Source organism: Petaurus breviceps, unplaced genomic scaffold (genome assembly GCF_028583685.1).
Source record: "Petaurus breviceps papuanus isolate PSGF00001 unplaced genomic scaffold, PetGlider_PUasm1.0 318, whole genome shotgun sequence".
In the NCBI taxonomy this organism is placed as follows: domain Eukaryota; kingdom Metazoa; phylum Chordata; class Mammalia; order Diprotodontia; family Petauridae; genus Petaurus; species Petaurus breviceps.
The window spans coordinates 398,332-423,756 of NW_027186078.1; the positions used below are offsets into that span (position 1 = coordinate 398,332).

At 42.6% G+C, this 25,425-nt stretch overlaps 1 protein-coding gene across 10 annotated transcripts in view; it reads left to right on the forward strand.

The window, feature by feature from the left end:
* The first annotated feature begins 11,637 nt into the window (after positions 1–11,637).
* The window catches only part of LOC138167869 (zinc finger protein 16-like), a 57,929-nt gene continuing 44,141 nt past the window's right edge, over positions 11,638–25,425 (forward strand). For 2 of the 10 annotated variants that reach the window (XM_069096832.1, XM_069096837.1), the window contains exons 1-3: positions 11,638–11,884; positions 15,964–16,036; positions 17,652–17,743. In XM_069096832.1, coding sequence (XP_068952933.1) covers positions 17,711–17,743 — 33 coding nt within the window. In that variant the 5' untranslated portion in view covers positions 11,638–11,884; positions 15,964–16,036; positions 17,652–17,710. Of the gene's footprint in view, positions 11,916–15,963; positions 16,037–17,651; positions 17,744–18,288; positions 18,375–25,425 lie in introns of all 10 variants that reach the window. The other 8 variants (XM_069096835.1, XM_069096838.1, XM_069096831.1 and 5 more) reach the window with 6 other exon arrangements.

Genomic DNA, 25,425 nt, shown 5'->3' on the forward strand with positions numbered 1-25,425 from the left:
CTTTTCAGTATGTATCCCCTTATTCACAAGAACAGATCACTACTGCTCTACACTTGAGTAGATGATTTTTGAGAATTACTGTGGCTCCCCTGCTCTCTGCCTCTCACCCTTTAGCAAACTGAGCCTTTGCAACCTAGTTTGGCTGGTTCTCAAAACTAAAGACATGCAGTTTATCATGAGGACTATTCTCAAAGCCTTTCCATTTGTTTGACCCTACAACAGCAGAGATTTTACCTGTATAGCCTTTGAGAATCTTCGGTCACCTCCATCCTGGGAGAAGGCATCGAACTTAAGTGGAGAATAAAATGAGAACAGATATGGAGAAATATGAATCATGAACATCTGATACATTATGATACTGAAGTGGGTCAGAAGAGTTAAAAAGGAAAACTTTGAGGAAAGGAGAAACATAAGGAATACTCAAAATAACATAAGTTGAGGTAGGAGAGAATAGCCAAAGGTTGAGAGTGAGATAGGGATAGATGGGAATCAATATATAGCAACTGGAGCCAGCACAAAGTATGGAACTTCTTAGTACTACATAGTGAATGTCACTGAATCATCCCAATAAAGGTAAGGCCAGTAAGAATCTGGGACAAATGTGAAAAACAATCATTTTAAGAATTGTTCTTCACTGAACCTGTTCCTGATTACACCATGAAAGTGAACTCTGGGGGTGGCTAGGTGGCGCAGTGAGTAGAGCACCAGACCTGGAGTCAGGAGGACCTTAAGTTCAAATCTGGCCTCAGACACTTAACACAAAACTAGCCGTGTGACCTTGGGCAACTCACTTAACCCCAATTGCCCTACCTTCCCCCCTACAAAAAGCAAAAAAAAAAAAAGTAAGTCATTTAGGATCTCTACTATTTAATGTTGGCATCTCTGTGCCAAGAAGTGCCAAGAAGCATGGTTCTTTTATCAGCCTTCTAGAACATATTTAGTCATTGTGTGGGTCATAGTTCTTAAGTCTCAGTTTTTCTTTCTAATATTGTAGTCACTATATAAATTGTTCTGGTTCTGCTCACTTCAGTATGTACCAGTTCATACAAAATCTACCCAAGTGTCTTTGAATTCATTTCTTTCACCATTTTTTTTTTCCTTTTTGGAGGGGGAAGGCAGGGCAATTGGGGTTAAGTGATTTGCCTAAGGTCACACAGCTAGTGTTAAGTGTCTGAGGCCGAATTTGAACTAAGGTCCTCCTGACTCCAGGGCTGGTGCTGTATTCACTGCACCACCTAGCCCCTCCCCCCACTTTCACCATTTCTTAAAGCAGAATAGTATATTATATTCATATGCTATAAATTAGTTCAGCCATTCCCCAGGTGAGCACCCACTTTGTGTATAATTATTTACAACAAAATGTGCTTCTATACATAATTTTTGTCCAAGTGTCTTTCCTTTCTTTGACTTCTTTAAAGAGGTATCATTGGGTCAGAGAACATGAAGAGTTTAGTGATTTTGTGACCGTAGTTCCAAACTGCTTTCCAGAATAAACTATTAAAGTGATTTCCTTAAACTATAGGTCTGCATGTAACTCCTATTCCCATGACTCCCTATTGACTCCCTAATATAAAATAGAACCTCCTGTTTGACTTAAAATTTTTACAGCCTGGTTCCAGCCTACTCTTCCTGCCTCATCACACAATATGCTTCTTCTTGTACTCTGTTGGCAAAAGTGCCAAAATCACAGCAAAATTACACTCTCCTGAAGCAGACTAAAATGTAATTGGGGGGGAGGGGGACAACTAGGTGGTGCAGTGGATAGAGCACTGGCCCTAAAGTCAGGAGGATTTGAGTTCAAATCTGGCCTCAGACACTTGACACTTACTAGTTGTGTGACCCTGGGCAAGTCCCTTAAACCCAATTGCTTTGCAAAGAAAAAAAAAATGAAATTGGGAAACACTTAACAAAATAAAATTATAACATAAGTCAATATGTGGCCTGTAAGGGTTCCTTTCTATTTGAGTCTGATGACCTAGCTGTTCCTTACACTTAGTATTTTATCACCTATCTCCAGGCCTTTACACCAGTTGTTCTCCATACCTGGAACATGCTCCTTCCTCAGCTCTGCCTCATAGAATCCATAATTTACTTCAAAAGTCACCTCAAGCACTATTCTGCATTAAGCCTTCTTGATCCATCCAATTCCCTCCTTATTATACTATCCTGTTTTCATTTTGAATATGCTCCTATATGTACATTGATTCCCCCATAGAAGGTAAGCTCCTTGAAAGCTAGGACTTTTTGTTTTTGTAACCTTAATGCAAGGTGCCTACCAAGTAATAGATATTTATTAAATGCTTGTTGATCACTTGATTGACTAGCCTTCCCATTCATAGGGGAGGGTGGATAAGGACATGGAAACGTTAGAAGAATAAAGATCAGACATGAAGTGGGATAATCAGATCAGATAGCTTTAGGGCTCCTCAGTTCTAGTCTGTGCCTAATCTTTCTAATCCATTCAGCTCTATCCCATCTCTCTCCTTCCCTTCACTGCCAAACATCTTGGAAAAAGTCATCTATACCCAATTCTTCAATTTCATCACCACCTACTCTCTCCTCAACCACTCCCTTGCAATCAAGTTTCCATCCCACCATGCTAATGAAACAGCTCTCTCAAAGGTGTCCTCCTAATCACCAAATCCAATGGCTTTTTCTCAGTCTTCACCCTATTTACTCCTCTGCGGCTTTTGATTCTTGGCCATTCCCTCCTACTGGATGCTTAACCCTCTCCAAATTTTTAAGAAACTATACTCTACTGGCATCTCCAGAGTATAGTAGAAAAAACATTGGATTTGGAGTCAGAGGACACAAGTCTCAATCTCAGATCTGCTGCATTTTATACTTGTGTAAACTGAGGCCCTCTGGGCCTCAATCTCCTCATCTGTAAAATAAGGGAGTTAGATTAGATGATTGCTAAGGTCTCTTTCTTCCAACTAGAAAACTGATGTTCCTACCTCTTATCCACTCCCTTTCTCAGTTTTTTCTTCTAGCTCTTCATCTTTTCCCTAAACTTTAATGTGTGTGCTGCCCTAGGGTCTGTCTTGGGTGTTATGTGCTCTCTGTAGACCAGTGGTGGGGAACCTGTGGCCTTCTAGGTCCTCAAGTGCAGCCTTTTGACTGAGTCCAAATTTTACAGAACAAATCCTTTTATTAAGGGGATATTTTCTGTTAAGTTTGGATTCGGTCAACAGGCCTGTAATTGAAGACCTAGAGGGCCACATGTGGCCTTGGGTACACAGGTTCCCCACCCTTGCAGATTCTCGCCTTTGGCAATCTTATTATCTCCCATGGTTTCAACTACTACCTCTATACAGATGATTCCCAAACCTAAATCTATATGCTTGATTGCCAGGGATGAGCTTTAGACTTTCTGATATGCATACATAAGTGTGCAAAGTGTAGACAACAAGCAGATGAACTAGAGGTTCTAATGTAAGGAAGCAAATCTGATATCTCATAGGTATTATTGCTAAGATGTGGGGGGATGAAATCCATGACTGGACCATGGCTGTGGATGAGCACATCTTATTCAAAAGAAACAGAATAGGTAAGAAGCAGGGTGAGTTAATATCTAGGAATCAGGAGAGAAGCATAGAGGAAAACACTTGATTAAAGATCACTGAAGAGAATTTTGTGTTCAAAGTATACTATAGAACACTTGGAAAGAAGGAGGAAATAAATGAGTGTGGAAAATAGACAAGACTGTCACAGAGGTGTGATATAGTAATGATAGAGGACTTCACTTAACCAGACATTTCCTTTGTCAAAAATAGCAGCTAACAACTTCTTGACTTGCCTTAATGATAATTTCATATTAAAAAGGCAGAAGAACCAACAAGGAGAGATTCTTTTCTGGATCTAATTCTTGCTAATAAAGATTAATTAAAAGAATAAATGGAAAGCAGAAGGACAGGTAACAGGATGGATTCAAAAGTTTGGCACAGTCCTATAAGAAGTGTCAGAAATTTTTTTTAAAAGTGTCAGAAATACTAAAACTCAGAATTCCAAATTTCTCAAACAAAGTTAGAGGGAACAAAAAGAGTTTGGAATTTTTAAAGGCCATGTTATGGGAGAAGAAAACCAAAGAAAGGCCAGAACTGTTGCTAAGGTAATTAGGAAAATAATAGCTGACAAAAATGCAAAGGCAGAGACACTCAGTTAACATTTGCTTCTGTTCTCTGCCAAAAAGAATGATCCTTGAACTGGAAAAGGACAGGATAAAAATGGCTAATAAGACTGAATCTAATTAGGTTTAATTCAGTGGAGATAAATGTTAAAGTTGGATACAAAGTTAGAAAAAAATCAATTTCACAAGTACAAGATGGGGAAAGTTCTAAGTGAGCAGTTTTGAAAGATGTGGAGATCTCAAATATGTTGCATACTCAATATGAATCAGCAGTGAGATATGGCAGCCATAAAAATTAATGCAGAGTAGGGCTACATTAAGAGAAACAGCTTTATTAGCACCCACCCAGAAACACCTGGCCGTGTAACCTTGAGCAAGTTACTTAACCCCAATTGCTTTAACAAAAAAAGAAACAGCTTTCAGGAATCAGGAGTTATCCCATGTTCTGATTAGACTTCATCTGGAATATCATGTTCATGCCATAGTTTAAGGACATTGAGAAGCTGGAGAACGTCCAGAGAAGAACATCCAGGCTGGCCTTGAACCCATATCATATGAAGATTTGTTGAAGGTTGAGGATATTTAATTTGGAGAAAAGAAGACTCAGAAGAGACATATTTGCTGTTTTCAAGTATCTGAAGGGCTATCCTATAGAGGAATGGTAAGATCTGTTCTGCTTGGCACCAGAGGGAAGAACTAAGGGTGATGGGTAGAAGCTGCAAAAGGGCAAATTTACATGTGAACATCCTAATGATGATCTGTCCAAAAATGGAAGGGGCTGCCTCAAGTGGTGGGTTTCCCCCTCCTGGGAGGTCTTCAAGCTGAGGCTAAGTAATCAACCCATCAAACAAAAATAATTTATTAGCACTTACTTTGTGCCAGTGTGTCAGTACTAAGTGCATCAGAGACCAAGAAAGTTTAAAAAAAGAACAATAGTCTCTACCCTCAAGGAGCTCACATTCTAAAGGGAGACACATTTACATGTACCCTGTAAATAGGCACATACAAAATGTTAATGGTATAGATAGAATATAATCTTAGGAAGATGTCAGCAACTGGGAGGACCAGGACAGCCATCCTGTAGATGGGATTTGAGTTGAAACTTAAAAGAAGCCAGAACTTTTAAGGGGCAGAAATGAGGAAGGAGAGCTTTCAAGACATAGAAGAATGCAAAGGCATTGAATGACCACTTCTTAAGGTATTTTAGTGGAGACTCTTTTTGATTATGGAATGAATCAGGCAGCCATTGACATCCTTTCCAGCTTTCAAATTATGTGATTCTCTGATTCTGACCAACACTATAGAGTCCACTATTTCCACTGTACAAAGTTAGAAAAAACTGCCTCTGAACATTATGAAAGTAGCCATAAAAGCTAATACTATCCTGGTTTGCATTAAGAGAGGCATAATATGCTAATAAAATTATTAAAATGCTCTTGCTCCTAAACATATACTCCAAAGATGTCAAAGACAGAAAAACAGATTCATATACAACAAAATATTTGTAGTACCACTTTTTGTTGTAGCAAAGAATGAGAAACAAGGAAGTATTCATCAGTTTAGGAATGGTTTAAAAAATTGTGGTCTGTAAATGCAATGAAATGATACTAGGGCATAAGAAGCAATGCACATGAAGAATCAGAAAAGCTTGGGAAACCATACAGACTGATACAAAGTGAGTTAAGCAAAAGTAGGAGAATGGCATACACAATGACATCGACAGTGTAAAAAGAATAAGAAATAATGAAAATGAACACTGTAAGCCCGACCTGACAGAAGAGAAGAGTAAATGTGCTTTCCTCCCTTCTTTGCAGAGGTAGGAAACTGGCCTGGAACATTGCATGTACTGTCAGACTTAGTTGATGTGTTGGTTAGTTTTACTGAACTGCTTCACTCCTCCCCCCCCCACTTTTAAAAAATTCTTTTTTTTTCTTGGAGGGGGGAAGGCAAAGCAATTGGGGTTAAGTGACTTTCCCAAGTAAGTGTGTCAAGTGTCTGAGACTAGATTTGAGCTCAGGTCCTTCCAACTCCAGCGCTGGTGCTGTATTCACTGTGCCAACTTAACTGCCCCTAAAAAAATTATTTTCCCTGTGTTTAGGGAAGGAAAGGGTATATACACACATACACATATACATTTATATGTATACATGTATAAACTAAGGTGATATAAAGCAAAATATTTTAATAAAATGTTTAAATGTAAATGGGAAGAACAAAAAAAAGATACTGAACACTGTATAATTCCTTCGACTGAGAAGAGTTGAAAAAAATGCACTCTCTCTTTATACCAAACTCAAAAAAGCTCGGAACAAGCACAAAGGTTTGTGCTGTCAGTGAGCACATTCCTCCACAGGTATGAGTAATAATGACTATAACTATTAAGTGGTGTTTTCATAACTTCTGAATTTCTGGTTTCTGCCCTTTTTTCTTTCTGTGACAGAGTTTTATTTGGACTTTGCAAGTCAACTTTGTCTTACCATATTTTGTCAGCTTTGGTCAGTCTTGTATCTTCTTATATTTTTTATAGGCTATTGGAAGCCTAAAGACCATCATTTTCAGCAAGGTGAGAGGTTATGGATGTGACATATTGCATATACTATCTAACATGAGTGATGAGCTGATTAGTTTTGCTAAACTTTTTCCCCCTCTTTAAATTTCGTTAAAAGGATCAGCTTACTAGGTTGGAAGAGAGGGTAAAGATATAGTTGGAAATGAATATGATACAAAAACAAAGAGTATCAATAAAGAATGGGATAGGTTAAAAAAAAAAAGAAAAAACCCTGGTTTCAGACTGAGTGAGGTAATAGTTTCACTTTACTCTTTCATAGAGTCTGGCAACATGTGGAGTCCTGTATGCAATTCTCAGTACCATGTTTTAGGAAAGACATTGACAAATTGGAGCATATCCAGAAGAAAGTGGCCGAGATGGTGAGAATACTGGAGATACAAGAAGTTTACCCTGAAGAAGAGAAGACTTAGAGGAGTAAATGATAACTATTTCAAGTATCTGAAGTATTTGTCCCAGTTGACCACATCATCCTCCTGAATATTCTCTCTTTCCTTTGGCTATCATGTCATCATGTCATTCTCCTGTCTGACCTCTCCATTAAGATTAGCACTCTCCCAAGGTTCCATCCTGGCCGTACCCACTCTCTCTCTCTCTCTCTCTCTCTCTCTCTCTCCGAAATTTAAAGACTCTCTCTCTCCCTCTCTCCCCCACCTTTATCATCTCATCTCATCATCCCCCATGGGTTCAACTGTCATCCACATGCAGATGATAACTCCCAAATCTATATATCCATTCTTAATAACTCCCAGTTTCCAATCCCATATCTTCAACTGCTTGCTGGACATCTGCACCTGGATTGATGTCTCCAATTCAACATATCCAAAATAGAACTCTTATTATGCTTCCTATCTAAGCCTGTCTTTCCTCCAAGCTTTCCTGTTTCCTTTGAGGGCATTGCCATAGTTTCAGTCACCCCAGTTCACAAATTGATGGTCATCCATAATTTGTCCCTTCTCCTTCATCCCCCAATCTACAATTCTACCTCTACAACATCCCTATTTTCTGTCTCCTCTCACTTCACCTGGCCATTCTTACCAGCCATGCCCTCAGAACCTCTTGGACTATTGCAATAATTTCCTAATTAGGCTCCCCTTTTCCAGTTTCTCCCCTACCCAATCCATCCTCATATAGCTGCAAAGACATAGGTCTAACCATATCACATCTCTGGTCAAAATTTTTATCAACTCCTCATTGCCTCTAGGATCAAATACAAACTCTCTAGGTTGGCATTTAATGTCCTCCACAATTGGCTCCTACCTTTCTGGATTTACTTTGTATTACTCCCTTTTGTGTACTCTACATTCTTGCCAAATTGGCTAGCTAACTGTTATCCTGATTTCACATTCCATCTCCCACCTTTGCACAGGCTGCCCCTCATGCCTGGAATGTACTCCCTTGCCTCCTAAGAGAAACCTTTTCTTCTCCTCCCTAGTTATTAGTGTTCTTTCCTTCTCCCAGATTTTCTTGCATATACTTGTAGCTGGTGTCTTCTTTAAAGCTCTCTCAGGTTCAAGGCATACTTTGGTTCAGTATTCATAAAATATTCAGGAAGATGTAGTGTTCAACTGGGACAAAAATCACAGTTTCTCCCCCAGAGATATCTGCCCATTTCAAGACAGCTCAAATCTCACCTTCTGAAGGAGGTTTTTCTTGGTCCCTCCCCTTCCCCAACTGCCAGTGCCTTCTCTCTGAGAGTGCCTTCCATTTATACTGTATATATTTTGTATATACATGGTTGTTTGCATGTTGTCTCCCTCATTAGGATGCGAACTCTTTAAAGGTGTTTTTGCCTCTCTTTCTTTCCCCATTGCCTAGTACACGGCCTGGCACATAGTAAATGTTTGACAGGCCAGCCAGAAAACATATTAACTCAAAGCAAAAGGCATTATTTGGAATGAAAAGCAAGGTGAACAAGAACAGTCTATGGTCCTGGAACCCAATTCTAAACTGGCTCTCTCCTTCCTATATTTAAGTATGGGGGGAGGGGATTGGTGCTGTTCTAAACTGCTGCCTCCACATTCTAGAAGGGAGAGGTACAAGTCACTCCAGGAAGGTATGTTAGGTAAGTGTTTACAGCTGCAGCCATGGGTGCACTGGATCCGAGTTCCATTTGGGACAATCTCATTTTGATTTTTGTGCTTTTGTTTTTGCTGCCCTTCCTCCTCCCTCTCTTCATTGATAGAGGAAAATGGAAAACTAACTAATAAGCTGCTACTTATATTCTCCCCGGCTCTGCCTGGCCTAGTTCTCTTCCACTCTTGCTTGGCCTGACAGGATACACAGCACTGATCCACAGGGTCTGAGTGTCCAAGCTGCTTTCTTCTCTGCTGGCCCCACACCCCTGCCTCACCCAGGGTTCAGTCCACTTCATAGTGTTGCAGACTGGGGCATGGTGGGCATCTCTTCTTTTGCCTTCGTGACTCTGTTTCTTTTTCTGTTGTCTTCTGTGGAATAGGTTGACTTGCAAAGTAGTAGGTACTTCTTCATCGGAAGTCTTAAAGCAGAGGCCGGAAGAATATTTTTTGAGCCCTTCCTGGGACCCAGCTGTCTTGACTGACTGTAAACTCTCCCACTAAGCCCCCTGAATCTTAGTGGTCCCAGACCCCCAGACCTTTACATCTTATCTGGCCCTTCACCTGTGCCATCTCACCATCTGCCTTCCAGCCCTCCATTCATGCCATCTCACTATCAGCTTTCACATTTTCCTACTTATCTCCTCGTGGATGAATACTGTCCTTCATACTGGTATCTCCAGTGTTTAGCACAATGCCCGGCACATAGTAAGTGCTTAACAAAATGCTTTCTCATTCATTCATTAATGTTATAAAAGTTATTATTCAGATAGAGACTGGGCTACTTGGTCTCTGAGGTCCCCTCTAACTCTTAGAATCTGATTCTGTAACTCTTAGCCTAGCTTTTAAGGGCTCACAGTAAGATTCCACCCAAACTTTCTAATCATATCTCATTGCAAACTCTTTGGCTTAGCCCAACTGGTTATCCATCCCCTTGCTAGCCTACTACTACACACTTCAGCCTCCTTTTTTTGTTTATGACATTCCTCATGCCTAGAATACCCTTCATCCATCTCTGATAAATTACAGATGCTGGATTTGAGAATTAGGAGACCAGATTCAAATCATATTATTTATTACCTGTCTGATCATGTGCAAAGCCACTTAAACTCTGAGCTAGTTTCTTCATCTGCATATATCAGTTTGTTTTTGCTATTGTCCTTAAAAACCAACTGAATTTCCCAGGTTTATTATACATGTAATGGGGGCTTATTTGGCCCCACTGGCCAGGCCCCCCTTAAATACATTATTCCCCTTCGTAAATCTTTGGTCCAGCCAAACTGGCCTTTTGGTGTTCCTCTCACACAAGATGATCCTGCACTTGTGCCTCCACACAGGCAGTATTCTGAGCCTAGGATGTACTTACTTCTTTCTCCTCTCTTAGAATCCCTGGTTTCCGTCAGATCTCAGCTCACAGGCCACCCTCTACCTGAGGTCCTGCCCAATTCCCCCAGCTACTAGTGCCTCCCCACCAAAATAATTCTGGACTTAGTTTGTGTATATTTTGTATGTACTTATATATGTATATATAGTCTCACCTGCTGGATCAGCCAGTCATTCAATAAGCATTCATTAAGCAACTACTATGTGATAGACACTAGGCTAAACTCTAGGAATGCAAATTAAAGCAAAAAAAAAAAAAAAAACTCCACAAACCCCTGCTCTCAAGGAGCTTAAGTCTAACAGATACAAAAAACTAGGTGCATACATGATGACTCCCAAATATGAATAATTTGGAAATTTATTAAAAAGGAAACACCATCTGAGATAGGAAGTCATTTTAATTTATGCTCCTTAAGAACAGAGACTTTCATTTCCTTATGTCCCTCGCTCAGGGCAGAGTGCCTGGCACAAACTGACTGAACCAGCTTATTAAGTGCCTATGGATTGATTAAAATGTATCCTGGAAGCCTTCTGGTTCCATTCCCCTTCTGACCTCACAAATTGATCCAAAAACGACTCCTTCAAGAAACATTCCGGTTCTCTTCTCCTTCTGATCACATCACCCTCTTACTCAATCAACTCCAGTGGCTCACATCACTTTCAGGGTCAAAAATAAAATCTCCTGTTTGGCTTTCAATGCCCTTCATGACTTGTCTCTTCTTGCCTTTCCAGCCTTCTTACATTTTGCAGCACCTCACCCCCCACCCCGTCGATTCAGTGACACGAGCCAAGCTGCTTCACTGGCTTTCCCCCAAGCCTGGAATGCTTTTTTCCTCATCAATCCGGCTACCTGGCTTTCCTGGCTAAGATACCTTGCCCAGTTCTTAATCTTAATATTTTCCTTCTGAATTTCCCGCCCGCCCGCCCCCCCCATGCTGTCAGTATTTGGTACACAGTTGTTTGCATGTTCTCTCCCCCATCCCATTATATTGCGAGCTTAAAGGAAAAGAATTGGTTTTTTTTGTATCCCTAGAGCTTAGCACAGTGCCTGGCACATGGTAGGGGCACGCTTAATAAATGCTAGTTGGCTAACATAACTCAGTGGTGCATCTCTAAGGCATCTGTCATGCAATACCGGGCATGACACCTGTCTAAGGTGATCATCTCCGGGCTCTTCTTGCAAGGCCGACCTTGGTCCGTCAAGGTGCTCAGGAAAGAGGTCTGCACACAGTAGGTACTTAAATGTTTCCCGGCTGAATAAACAGGTATTACCGAGGGCCTTTAATTGTGGTCTCTGGAGCCCCCAGCCTCTGGCCCGCAACTCAGGATCGGCCCCTCCGGTGGAGACGGCTCCAGATCCCGCTCGTCACAGCAGGTGTCGCTACGACTCCCTCCAGAGAAGGCGTTAAAAGAGCATAACTGCACTCACACCCCCTCCTCTACTCCCCCCACCTAGCCACGTGTCGAAGCAAGGGCCCGCCCACCGCGCTCTGCGCAGGCCCGGTCAAGGACGGGCGGACGGACCACCGAGACTTGGAGTCCTCCCTACAGCCTATTGCGGCCCCAGGCACATTCCGATCTAGGATTGGGCAGCTCCCCCAAGGGGGGCGGGAATCTGGGGCGACACTTCCGGTCCGGGAGAGCAGGCTCTCTCCGTGGGGGCGGTTCGGGGTACGGTGGGGCCGGTCTGTGTCCACCGCCCCGGTCTCCGGCGCGGCCCCGGAGCGGAGGGTGAGTCCTGGCCGACCCCAGACGTGGAGGGGTAAGGGGTAGAGTCGGGGAGGGCCCGGGGTCCCCTCCCCTGCCTGCGCCGTCCGCTCCAATCCCTTTTTCTCTGCCTCCCCACTCTGGTGTCCCCGCTGCTCCCGGTCCCCCCACTCTCCCCTCTCCCCTCCCCGGGACCCCCGGTCATCTCCGCCGACCCCCCACTGAGGTCTTCCCCTTCTCTTTCCCGCCGGCCCCTGCCATCCCCCTTTCTCACCCCCACAGGTCCCCCCCTCCTCTGCCTAGATTTCTCCCCCGCCCAGCTTCTGTCCTGGCTCTCCTATTCCTCCCCCCCACCTTCTCTCTTCTCTCCCGGGTCTTCGGACCCTCCTTGCCCCTATCGGCCCCCTCCCCCTGCCTGCAGTCCCCGCTTCGCATCCCCTGCCAGCCCCCTCCTTCCCAGAGCCTTCCTTCCTCTCCCGTCCGGGCTCTTCTCTCGTCCCCGTCGGCCCACTTCCCCCCTACTGGTCCCCTCCCCTATTTAGGGTCCTCCCTTTTCTCCCCTATCCTGGGTCCCCCCTCTCTCTTGTCCTCGGAGTCTTCTCTCATCAAAGTCATCCCCCTCCTCTACTCCCTCCCCCTGCTTGGGGGGGGGTCCCCCTTCTCGTCCCCGCCAGCCCCTCCCTACCCGTAGTGCCCCCCGACCCGACACCCTCTGTTTCCTTAGCTGCTAGGGTTTCCCCCTTCTCTCTCCCTCTAGCCCCCTCTGCCTAGGCTCCTCCCTTCCGGCCCCCACTGACTCTCTTCCCTGCTCTAAAGCCCTTATTACTCCCAGCCCCTTCCTTTGCCCATAGGGCCCCCATCTTTTCCCCATCGGCCCCCTCTGCCCCCTTCCCTGCCCAAGGTGCCCTCCAGCCTCTTTTCCCCGCTGGCTCTCACCCCCTACACGGGGTCCCCTCTTCTTGGCACCTCCCCTGCAGGGCTCCCTCCTCTCTCTCCCTGGAGTCCACTCCCCTGCAGGGCTTCCCTCCAATCTCATTCACACCTTTCTCCTCCCCTCCAGGCCCCCCTTTCCTCCGATGGCCACAAGTTCCCTCCCCTTGAGAGGGTCTCCTACTTTCCAGTCCTCTTCTCTCCCCTTCTTTAACCCATCCCTTCCTAGGTACCCTCCCCTCCTAACTTCCACTTCTCCCCTTCACACACCTCCTTTCTGTATTGATCTCCACTCTTGCCGTTGCCAAGCGTCCCCTCTCCTCCTTACTCCTTTCACTAGTCTCTTTTTTACAGGGTCCCCTTCCAACCCCTTTTACCACCCCCTTAGCCAACTAGTTCTCTCCTCTGCACTGCTCCTCTTACTTCTCCAGCACCCTCTCCTGCACTAGGTCCTCTTATCCCCTCTCTTTGCCCCACCCCTTCATGGATTCTCTCCTTTCCCTTGCAGCTTCCTCTTCCCTTCTCGGACTTACCTCTCCTGCACAAAGGTCCCCCTCCTTATGCCTCCAGGTATACCCTCTCTCTGAGGCACCACCAGTCCTCTCCAGTGCAGGGGGTCCCCTCCTCAACTGTGCCCTTTTCTCCTCTCCCCTCCCCCCAGCTCCCCTTCTCCCCCATCACTGTGCCAAGCATGTTCTCCCCCTAAACCCCCCAGATCTCCACAGATCCAGTCCCTTTCTCCCTCTTCTTTTGCCAGGCCAGGCATCTGCTCTGAGACCTGTCAGTTCCCTTTCCTGCAGTCTTCTCCCAATTTGCCTCCTAGTCTGCATGAGGTCCCCTTCACTCTCACACCCCTACCAGCCAGCCCTTTCTTCCCCTGCCCTGAACTGGGTCTCCTTTCTAGCCCCCTTTTCTTCCCTGTGCCCCTGCTAGCACTCTCCAGTTCTGTTTTCTCCCTCCACCACTGCCAGTTTTCTTCTCTGCATGGGATCCTCTCCCCTACAGTCCTGTCTTTTCCCAACTTCCATAGCTTCTCTTCCCTCTACCAATTCCCTTTCTTCCCCCCCTCTTACTCTCCTAGACTCTGCCTAACCCTCTTTTGCACTGCTTCACTTCCCCACCCCTCTTCAGGTGTCCTCAACCTCTCCTCTCTCCTTCCATGAAGTTCCATCCCTCTTCCATTCTTTCATCCCTCCCTCCCCTAAGTGTTCCTACAAGCCAGAAAGAACCCTTAGAAGGGTGGGTTGGAGCTTGAGGTTTTAGGGTATTTTTGACAGTGGCAAAAGGGGTTCCAGGACAAGATAGATACACTTTTGCGTGGATGGGTAGAGGATTGACACATGTATATATAGTTGTGTGTAGATACACATAGGCACAGGCACATTTGTGCATGTCACACAGGCACTTACATTCCCACACTCACACAAACTCACCCAGAGACAGAATCATTGCACCAAGCATATTCAAACCTGTCCTATCATAGCTGCACACCTTCCTTTTACAGTTGCTGTATTTCATGGCATGTAGGTCAAACAAATTTTCTGACTGTCTTAGCTATTAGGACTCATTTAGGAGCACCCAAAGGTCCTTTAAGCTTATGTTTTTGGAGTCAAATCTTTGTAGTGCTACTGTGCAGGTCTGCCTTGTCTTCAGTGTGTGATTCTGTATTGGCTGACCTGTGGTTTAGCAAAGGCTGCTTTTAGAGGCACAGGGATGTTACTAGATGTTTGCTTAGCTTGATCTATTTCCTCATTTAAATTGAAGGGTTTATGCCAAATAATCTTCTACCAGTTCCAACTCTTAACATTTTGCTTGCTGTGTGTGTAGGGATGGAGGGCCCTGTACTAGGTATTTGGCCAGAAGAAGGGGTTCAGACAATGTTTCTACACTCTTGGCAGAACCTTATGATTTAGTTCCTTTCTCCCAGTCTTGAGCTTCAGGTGCCTTTATGTGTGAGAAATATGGTGGTGAATATATGAGAACCATCCAAGCTTCATGTGAAATGATGGTACAACAACTAAAGTAATTAGCCAGAACTAAAAATACAGGTTTTTCCATTAATGATAACATGTCATGTGTGTAAACTGCACTCTGTGCCTTTCCATCCATTTTCTGTTGAGCTTTACAACAGGTCTTTGAGGGAAGGGACGATTGGCCCCATTTAAAAGATCGAAGAAACTGAGGCTTAGAGAAAGTGCTGTGCGTACAGACTCAGAGTTAGTGGAAGTCAGGAGTAGAGTTCAGCTATCCTGATTCTTGGTGACGGGCTCTTTCCACTTCCCTCTGTTGTCCCTGTGGAAGGATTACAGTAAGAGCTTAAGTCCATCAAGTTTAGACTGAGGAGATAGAATTACAATTAAATTCTCCCTTGAGCCCCATGTCACTTTTTAAAACATTTCTCATCCCTCAGAACTTGAAGGTGCTACTTTTTGGATCATCACAGTAGTGATCTGATTATGCAAAGGACTGTGGAGTAGAATAGAATCCTTTTTCTGCTTAGATTCAACCAGTTAAAATGTGAAAAGAGGAATTTGAAGTCAGTCTTAAATAATTGATGAGAAATTAAACTCATGTTTCTGTTCTATGTGTTATATGTGTCTATGCATTTATGTTTTGTGTGTGTGTGCTAGGTCTCCTTATGTCAGATTCCCATTGATACAATTTCTGTTCTCTGAGGAATTCAGGTAATACCTATCAGTGAGGTGACTGATTTTCCCACTCAATTTCAATACAGATTTTAAAGCAGCTCTGCATATTTCAAGGAATTTAGAAAACATATGAACTTTCTTCTTCCCTCTGCCCCAAAAAGTTGCTCTGAAAATGCAGATCCATTTTTGCCTGTCTTGCTAAACAAGTCTGCAGAAAGTTCACTTTTCTTTGGTGATTTTAATCTTTGATTTACAAACGCTATTCCATGACTCGCTCTTATTGCCTACAGCCAAAGTTGGAGCTAAAAGCCCCTGTCTACAGATGTTGACTGAGTTTTCTCTGTGTCCAGCTTGTACTAGGGCTTTATAGAAGGGCTCAGAGGAAGGACATGTGGGCCCTTCTTTCCAGGGATTGGAAGAAGGGATTAGAGCAGGGAATGTGTGTGTGTGGCAGGGGAGGTGGGGTGGTCCTGTGTATTTTAGTGGCTCCATGGTCTGCAGGTGCTCCTTTTTTTTTTGGTTCAGATCCCAGCCTGTCCTGTGGCATGACTAAAGTCCTCCCTAGAACCAGTCAAGTGTGCTGAAGGCCTTCCTTGAGGTTTGTTTTTTGTTTTTTTGTCTTTTTGCTTTTTGGAGGGGGGAAGGGCAGAGCAATTGGAGTTAAGTGACTTGCCCAAGGTCACATGGCTAGTGTTGTGTCTGAGGTCAAATTTGAACTCAGGTCCTCCTGACTCCAGGGCCGGTGCTCTAGCCACCCCTTCCTTGAGGTTTTTAAACACTCTGTGGGTTTAAGCACAGCCCTCAGGCTGTTCTATATAACTGCTCTCTCCCCTTTTTGATCATACATTTTATGGACAGTACTGTTTGGCCACTTCTCACAAGGATATCACCCTTGACAATATGCTACAGCCCCCCCTTATGTGCACCATTGTCCTTTGGGTCACTCATAATTTTGATTCCTTAGAGACTGTTATTGTATGGTATGCAGCCTTACAGGGTCATTGAAAGATTTTAGACTGGGTCTGTGACATATAAATTGGCAGTTGCTCTGCACTTGACAGGCTTAGAGAACTGCCTGGGGACACTGAGAGGTTAATTAATATATCCAGTGTCATACAGGATTCATCAGAAGCAGAACTTGAATCCAGGTCTTCTTGACTCTGGTCACTATACCTGTCTTCAAAAGAATTTTTTTTTGATGACGTTTTGTGCCACAAAATATCTTGAGATCATTGTGTGCTACACAATCTCCTAACCTTGTTGTCCTTCTGAAGTACCTAGATATATGTACTACCAGACTGTTCATCCATCTAAATATCGTAATCTGACCAATATAGATTTATTATCCCTTTAGTTTTTCCTATCTAGATAGGTCAGTCGATCTTTTCTCAGCTGCTGTGTATCTCATTGAGAAGACCCAATGACGAAATAGGACTTAGGTAATTAGTGCAATGTCATTTGTAAACAGAAATACATGAAAGACCTTAACACGTACAAAGATTTCCCATTCTAAATGAATCCTGGCTTGGAATATACTACTTAACAGTGATGAAAACCAGCGCATAAATGTATCCCTGTTTGTTGCCTCAGTTGATAATACTAATTGGAAGATCTTTGAGCAAGTTATCTTTTGTATCTAACAAGTAATCATAATCTTAGCACAATTTAGGGAGACACTTTGTTGGAGGAGTGGGCCTGAGCTTTGTTAGAACCAAACAATAAACATGTATCCCAAAGTGTATGCAGAGTGCTCAGGGAGCTGTCACTATGAGCAGAGATGAGCCAGGGGGAGTCTTCTTGAAGCAGCCAAGCCTTAAAAAGAGACAAGGAGTGGGGTTGCAGTTGTGAACAGTTAAGAAGGGATAAAATTTGAAAGGTTAAAGGCGAAAAAGAAAAAGATACAATTAGTTGTATCAAAAGTCTTTCAGAGGGGACGGGTAAGCCTTTTATATTTCTGTGACTGCTAAGAGTTTGCTGGATATACTTAACAGAGCAGGGTTTGCTGGAAGAGATAAGATTTGAATGGGGTTTCTGATACATTATGTACAGTCAACAGCAGCTAACAGCCATTCACGGACACATTCAGTGCTCATCACGATGATGAGGGGAGGATATAGGGGACTATCCTTGAGAACTGGGGAATTCCAGAGTGACATTGACAGGGAACCACAAGCCAGGATTGGTCTTCCACATATGCCTTTCTCTTTTCCCAGCTCTGGCTACTCACCAGGTTCCTCCCTGACTCCCAGAGGGGAACCCAGGAGACCAGGCGATGGCAGCAGAGCTCCTGCCAGTCGGGCCCCAGGTGAGCTATTTTTTCCTGAGACCCCCATCTCCAGAACTTCATTCTTTTTTTTTTTAATTTACCTTTTCCCCCTAACATGTTAAAAAAAAAGGGGGTCATTGTAAAGTCTTAAGGGCAGTTGGATGGTATAGTAGATAGAATACTGGTCTTGGAGTCAAGATGTGAGTTTGAATCCTGCCTCAGTCACTTAGTAGCTGGATGACCCTGCCAAATCACTTAACCACTGTCTGCCTCAGTTTCCTCAGATGTAAAATGGGGATAATAATAGTACCTACCTCCCAGGGCCATTGTCCTGGTTAGATGAAATGTTTGTAAAGCACTTTGCAAACCTTAAAAGCCCTATATAAACCCTAGCTATTATTTTCCCTGCTTTTAAGTTTATGATATGTTTTCCCCACATCTATTTTGTGAACTAATGGTAGAAGTCATTTCGGGATTTTTAGCCGTGAGCAAATGGAGGTGCACAGAAGTAGACTGACTTGGGGGTGGAGCCAAGATGACGGCCGAAGAAGTAGACTGACTTGACATAACCACATAACTTGTAGATTTTGGAATTGGAATTTGTTCTCCTGATTCCCATGAAGAGGCCTGGAAAGGCCCAACTTTTCCACTACAGTCACTAAATAAAAAGGTATGTTTGGAGAACTGAAAACCAGCCAGTGACTTCCTGATTGGCCTAGAGTTACTATAAGTTCAGCCAGAATTAATTAATTTTGTCTAGATTATCTGGCAATCCCAAAACCCAGATTGGAAGGGAAATGGGGAAAAGGCATTCTGGGAGGAAAGATACAATATCTTTTGAACCACTGTTCCAAATTATGGGAATCATAGGGAATGATATGGAAATGTTAAGTAGCTAGGATAGTTTAATAATTTTTTGAGTCTCCTTGACTGAGCTGAATAGAATTCTTTTAGAAATCTTTTTGATTAACTTGATTTTATTGTTATTTCTGTATGCTTCTCTTTATGTATAAATAAATGCACTAGGAAAAGTACCTTTGTGGTGTAGAGTGAATTTCTACTAAAGCCCAGTTGAAATATCATCTTTTCTTGGAAACCTTCCATGATTTCTCCTAGTTGGTAATAATCTTCCCCTACAAACTTCACATCGTATTTACCATGTAATATCATGTATTATAGTTACCTGTGTTTGTAGCTTATCTCCAGACTAGAATGTAAGCCCATAAGAGGGCAAGGCCATATTTTATCTAAACTTTATATCTCAATGCCTAGCACAGTTCTCTCCACATAGGTGCTTAATAAATGTTTATTATATGAATCATTGAATGAATGAATGAAGTGGGGGGTGAGGGGACTGGCGGAGAAGGTTGGAGACCACAGCACAAACACCAGACATGGCAGTAATAGAAACCTTTTTGTAGGTGTAGCACCATGCTCATGCACAGTGCAGAATACTGAGTTTTATTAGACTCAGCTATATTGAGTCAGCTCCTAACAAGGAAGACCTGGGTCATAGGTGTCCTAAGCAAGTCATTAAATAAGCAATATGAACATGGTGAACTAGAAATCCCAGTAGGAAAAAGTTTGACCTGATGGGTATTACTAAGATTTGACTGGATGAGACCCATGGTTAACATATGAAGGGTGTATCTCATTCAAATGAAACAGGACAAGTAAGAGGGAGAGTGAGTCAGTTTTATATATTAAAATACCTCATTCAAGCATATTTAACCAGTAAACTTTTATTAAGTAACTACTCTTTGCTAGGGATTGAAGGACATAAAAAATGAGACACTCAGGAACCAGAACGGGGCAGCATAGAGTAGGGCATTTACATAAAGATGCATGGAAACAGAAACAGGAGTCAGATTGTTTTGTGATTACATTACAGACCACCTGAACGGAAGGAGGAAATAGATGAGTTCAGGAAATATCACAAACCTGGCCTAGCCTGACATAATAGAGTTGAGGGGACTTCATTGATCAGGACATCTTCTGGAATTCTTTACAGAAAGAACAGGTCATAAGTTTTTGTTTTGCCTTACCGATGGTACTTGTAAAACACAGGTATGACCACGTCATTATCCTACCAAAAATTTGTCAGTAGCTCTAAATTTTCTATATGATAAAATGCAAAATCCTTATGCTAGTCCCCACCCACCTTTCCAGAATTATTTCATACTGCTTTGCTATGTTACCTATATAACTACTATTTTTATAGTACCCTAATTTATTCTTTATCCTGCTCCCCACAAAAATTTCCAAACCATACTATACCTACTCTGAGTTTTATGTTATAATGAGGTAAAAATCTCACCTTATTCTTTACTGAGAAAATAGAGATCATTTGTCTCTCTTTTTGTCTTCATATATCTCAAAACCTCTTACCAATCTTCTCTCACTCTCTCCTTTAGTCTCCGATGAGGAAGTAGCACTTCTCCTCACCACTGCAAACATCTCTATTTCTGTTCTTGATCCTTTCCTCTCCTGTCTTCTACAGCAGATTATTCCCACTATCATCCCTTCTCTTCCAGGTCCTCCCTCTAATCTTTAATCTCCACCTCCTGACTCCTTCCTTGCTGTCTACAAACATTCCCCATTCTCCCTGAAAAACCTTCATTACACCTGTCCATCACCTTCCTCCATTGTTTCCACTTCCTCTCCTCTCATTCATTTCTCAACTCTTTGCAATCTGGCTACTCACCTCAAATCAACTGAAGGCTACTCTCTCCAAAGTTACCAAGACAAATCTAATGTTTTTTTCTCAGTTCCCTGCTTGACTTCCCTGTTGCATTTGTCATGGTTGACCACCCTCTCCTCCAAGATGTTCTCTCTTCTCTGAGTTTTCATGCTACTGTTCTCTTGGTTTTCCTCCTACCTATCTGACTTATCCTCATTCTACTTTTCTGGTTCATCCTTTCATATTCCTTTACCAAGGGTAGAATATTCCCCAGGACTATGCCCTAGGCCCCTCTTCTGTTTTCTCTCTGTGCCCCCTCACTCAGTAGTTTAATTACCATCTCTATGCAGTTGACTCTCAAGGCTATATATCCAATCCTAGTCTCTCTCCTGAGTACCAGTTTTGCATTTCCCACTGTCTATTGTATATTTCAAACTAGGTGACCCATAGCTATCTCAACCATCATTCTCTTTCCTCTTCCAAGCTTCCTTTTTCTGTTGAGGGGTACCACCATCCTTCCCTCGCCCAGTTTCACAGCTTTGGCATTCTTGATTCCTTCTCTTCCCCTACATAGTCAATCAAATGTCCAAACTTGCATTTCTACTTCCACTCCACAACATTTCTCATATCTATTCTGTTCTCTCCATTTATGGCCACCATCCAAGTTGAGGTGTTTACCTCTCACCTGTTCTATTGCAATAACATCCCAATTGATGTCCTTGCCTTAAACATCCCCTCTCTCCAATCCATTGTCTACACAGCCTTTAAAGTGATTTTCATCAAATGCAAGTCTGACCATGTCACTATCCTATTCAGTAAAATCCAGTATGAAGGGCTTAAAGCCCTTCACAACCTGGCCTTAACCTACCATTCCAGTCTTATATATTGCTTCCCTTCCCACACTTAATTCAAGTCAGCAGGTGTTTAGGAACATGTCAAATACTGTGCTGTAAGAGTACGAATACAAGGAGAAAGAAAGTCAATCCCTGCCCTCAAGGAGGTGGGGAAGACAAAGGGTCCATTTGCAGAGAAAATCTGAAGACTTGGGAAAATCTGAAAATGGCTAGCCTTCATAAAATGGAGGTTCTGAGAGGAGCCAGATGGGGGAAATCCAGGTTTGGAGTGAGCTTCTAGGGTGAAGAGGTTTCTGGGGCACCATAGAGAAAGTCCAGGGAATAAGGGTGCAGCCTGGAGAGGGATGAGGATGTGGCTGGCTGAGTATCCTCTGGTTCCTTACAAGTGGGACTCAGTATCCAATCTCTGCCTTTAGGCGGGGCTATTCAGTCCTCGGAATTCACTTCCTTCATTTCTGCAATTTAGGCTGTCTTGTTTCTTTCAAAACTCCTCAGGTCCCACCTTCAACATGAAACCTTTCCTGATTCCTGCAATTTCACTCACCCTCTCCACAACCCCACCAAATTGACAGTGTGTTACTTTGCATATATTTATGTTGTCTTAACCCACAGAATGTAAACTCCTCGTAGTGGTAACAGTTTTCATTGTATCCTCAGCACTTAATGCATGCTTCACTGCAGTTGTGCTGGCCTCCCAGTCTTTGTCCCAGTGTTTCCCTAGGTTTATAATATACTCTCTCCTTACCCCCTGCCATGTCTTAGAGTCCTTCACTCCTTTCAAAGCACAGTTCAGGTGTCACCTCCAAACAAAACCTGATTCTGTCTTGATTCCCCCATAGTCATTAGGGCTTTCTTTTAAGTTGCTTTACAAATAGGTTGTATTTTCTTATCCACATATGGTTTATCAACCCCCAGTAAAATGAAAACTCCTTGTGGGCAGGAATGATATCTTTCTCTCGCATACCTATTGCTAAATAAATGTTTATTGAAGTTAATCTAACTCAAAAGGTGGAAAACTTAAGAGGAGGTTTTACTATAAAACTGATTCTTATCCCCATAGAAACATTAGCCACTGAGGTAGGAATGATGGGAAGTTTCAGGGGAAGTGACCCTTCTATCTTAACCTCTGTGATAGAGGGAAGCTGAGAATGGGTTGACATGTACCCTAGATTTGGAGAGAACAGATTTTAAAGGATTCAGGAGAAGAATAAGCAGGATCCAGTGGACTAAAGTTCTACAAAGGTAGTCAGTCCTAGGGGAACAGGAAGCACTCAAGCATAAAATCCTGAAAACACCCAAAGAAATAGTGTTGATGAAGAGAAAGGGGGAATTGGCTGAAGTGGATACACAGAGAACTTACCCATCCAACTTCCCTTTGTAAAAGAGAGGGACAGAAAATCTCTTTCCTTTGATACTTCCCAGGTAGGGGGGCTGTCATCTCATTGCAACATGTCTGCTCTCAGATCCTCTGTGAATCCTAAAATAGTCAAGAAGAGAACCAAAAAATTCATCTGACACCAACTGGATTGGTATGTCCAGCAAGACCAAGTAGAACTTCCATAAAGCAAGAGGAGGTCAGAAAAGAGGCGAGCTCTTGGTGCCCTGTATTGGTTAGGGAAGCAGTAAGAAGGCACAACGCATGCTGGCCAGTTAATTCAAGAATTTCTGGTATACCACATCAGAGCAACAAATGCTCCTGACATGCAACAAATCTTACTCTGTGTAGAGATTGTTCACAATGTTTCCTCTAAGAATCATAAAGTCATTGTGGAGAGAGAAACTTGCCTAGCCATCAGTCACTCATCCAAATGATAGCCTGAGGAGGCCAAAAAAAAAAGTATACTGCTTTGCGCGTTTTTATTTGTGTTGAATAAAATATCAAACTACACCATATACAAAAGATGGAAGGAGGAACAAGTCAGAGAAGATGGGGGTGAGGTGCGAAGACTGGGCAGCACAGAATCGTATGATTTTAAGGGTTGTCAGAAGGGACCTCATTACCCTTTAGTCCAGCCTTATCACCTGCCAAGCAAGTACTCATCAGACCTCTGCTTGAATGCTTGCAGGGAAAGGGAACTTGCCACCACTTCTCAAAGACACTAATTCTCCTTGGATGGTTTTCATTGTAAGAAAGTTTTTCCTGATATTGAGTCCAAATTGGCCTCTTTGTAACTTCTACTATCACTTCTGGCTTGACCATCCATGCACCATAAACAACTAACTATACTTTGAGTTTGGTTGTCTGACCAGTCCAGAATTCATCTAATTGTATTCTAATTTAATCTTTTATATTTATATCTTTCCGTCTACTCTACAATAATAATAGGAGATATTATATTGACCTCTGGGACCAAATAGAACAAGTTCAAACCCTCTCCATATGATAACCTTTCAAATACTTGAAGGCAACTTTCATGTTCCTCCTGTATCTTCTCTTCTTTATGCTAAATATCTCCAGTTCTTTTTTTTTTTAACATCCTCAGTTCTAATAGCCCCCAGAAATGAACCCAGTACTCCAGATAAAGTTTTATCCCCTTTAATTCTAGTGCCTTCCCTTTGATGATAATATCAGATTTATCCTTTATATATTTTATTTGTATGAAGTTGTTTGCATATCATCTCCCTCTTCAAACTGGGAATTGCTTAAGAGTGGGAACTCTCTTTTACCTTTCTTTGTGTCCCTGATGCTTAGTACAGGGTCTAGCAAATAGTAGGAGCTTTATAAATGGTTATTGACTGACTAAATATGCCTTCTTCCCATACTTGTGAAGTTCATTTTTTTTTGTGCCCAAGTATAGTACTTTACATTGATTTTTATTGAATTTCATCTTATTAGATTCAACCCATTGACCTAACCTGACTCTGCCTTCTATTGTGTCAGTTATCCCTCCCATCTTTGTGTCTTCTGCAAATTTGGTCATCATATAGTCTGTGCCTTTATCCAAGTCATTGATAAAACTGTTAAACAGCACAGGGCTAAGCACAGATCCCTGGGGTACTGCACTAGAGACCTCCTGCTATGTTGGCATTTAACCATTAGGAACTAGACTCTTTGAGTCTAGGCATCCAGTCACTTCCTAATCCATTTAATTGTATCTTCTTATAATCCACTTCTCTCCATCTATTCCACAAAAAATAATATGAAATATTATATTTTTATAAAAAGTTGGGGGGAAATCTAGGTATACAATATCCATAGCATTCCTTTCATCTTCTGATAGCGATCTTGTAAAAAAAAAGGCAATTAGGTTAGTCTGCCATGACCTGTTTTTGTTGAAGCCATTATTGGCTCTTTGTAATCACTGCTTCCCTTTCCAGATGTTCCCCAGTATCTCAGTAGTGGCTCACTAATCACATCCACCACAGGATCTGAAAATATAATTTATCTAGTCCAAGTTACTTGAATTCATTAAGAAAAAGTAGAAAATTTTGCTGTAAACCTTACCTATCTTGAGCACCAACTCCCTGTGAGTCATTTTTGTTCTGTTGGTAGTACAAAGGTCATTCATTCTCCTTGGCAGAGAAAACAGAAGCAAAATAAGCACTGAACAGCTCTGCTTTCTCTCAGTTGTCAGTAATTACTGTCCCGTCTACCCTGAACAAAGTTTCCATCCCTCCTTGGTCACTCCTCAGCTGTGAATCTGAAAAAGATCTAGGAGTTTTAGTTAACTGTAATCTCAGTGGAATAGAATGGAAGGGCATTTATTAAGCACTTATTATGTGCCACACACCATGCTAAGTGCTGGAGATACAAGCTCATGTTCCAATTCAAATTAACAATGTGTAAAGGAGGGCTTGTGTTCTTGTTCCCTTCATGACATATGGAAAGGTCAGGTACTCCTTGGGCTCTAGCAGAGGAAATAGTAGGACACATAGCAAGACATGAAAGATCTTGGGGATCAGCGGCAGCCAAGATCAACAAGCATTTATTAATGACCTATGTGCCAGGCACTGTGCTAAGCACTATGGATACAAAGACAGACAAAAAATAGTCTCTGATCACAAGAGGCTCCCAGTCTGATGGGGAAGACAACATGCAAACAACTGTGTAAAACTATATGAAAGATAAATTGTAGATAATCATCAGAAGGAAGCCATTAGTAGAATAGGGGATTAGGAAAGGCTTCCTGGAGATGGTGAAATTGTAGCTGGGACTTGAAGGAAGCCTGGAGGCAGAGAAGGAGGTG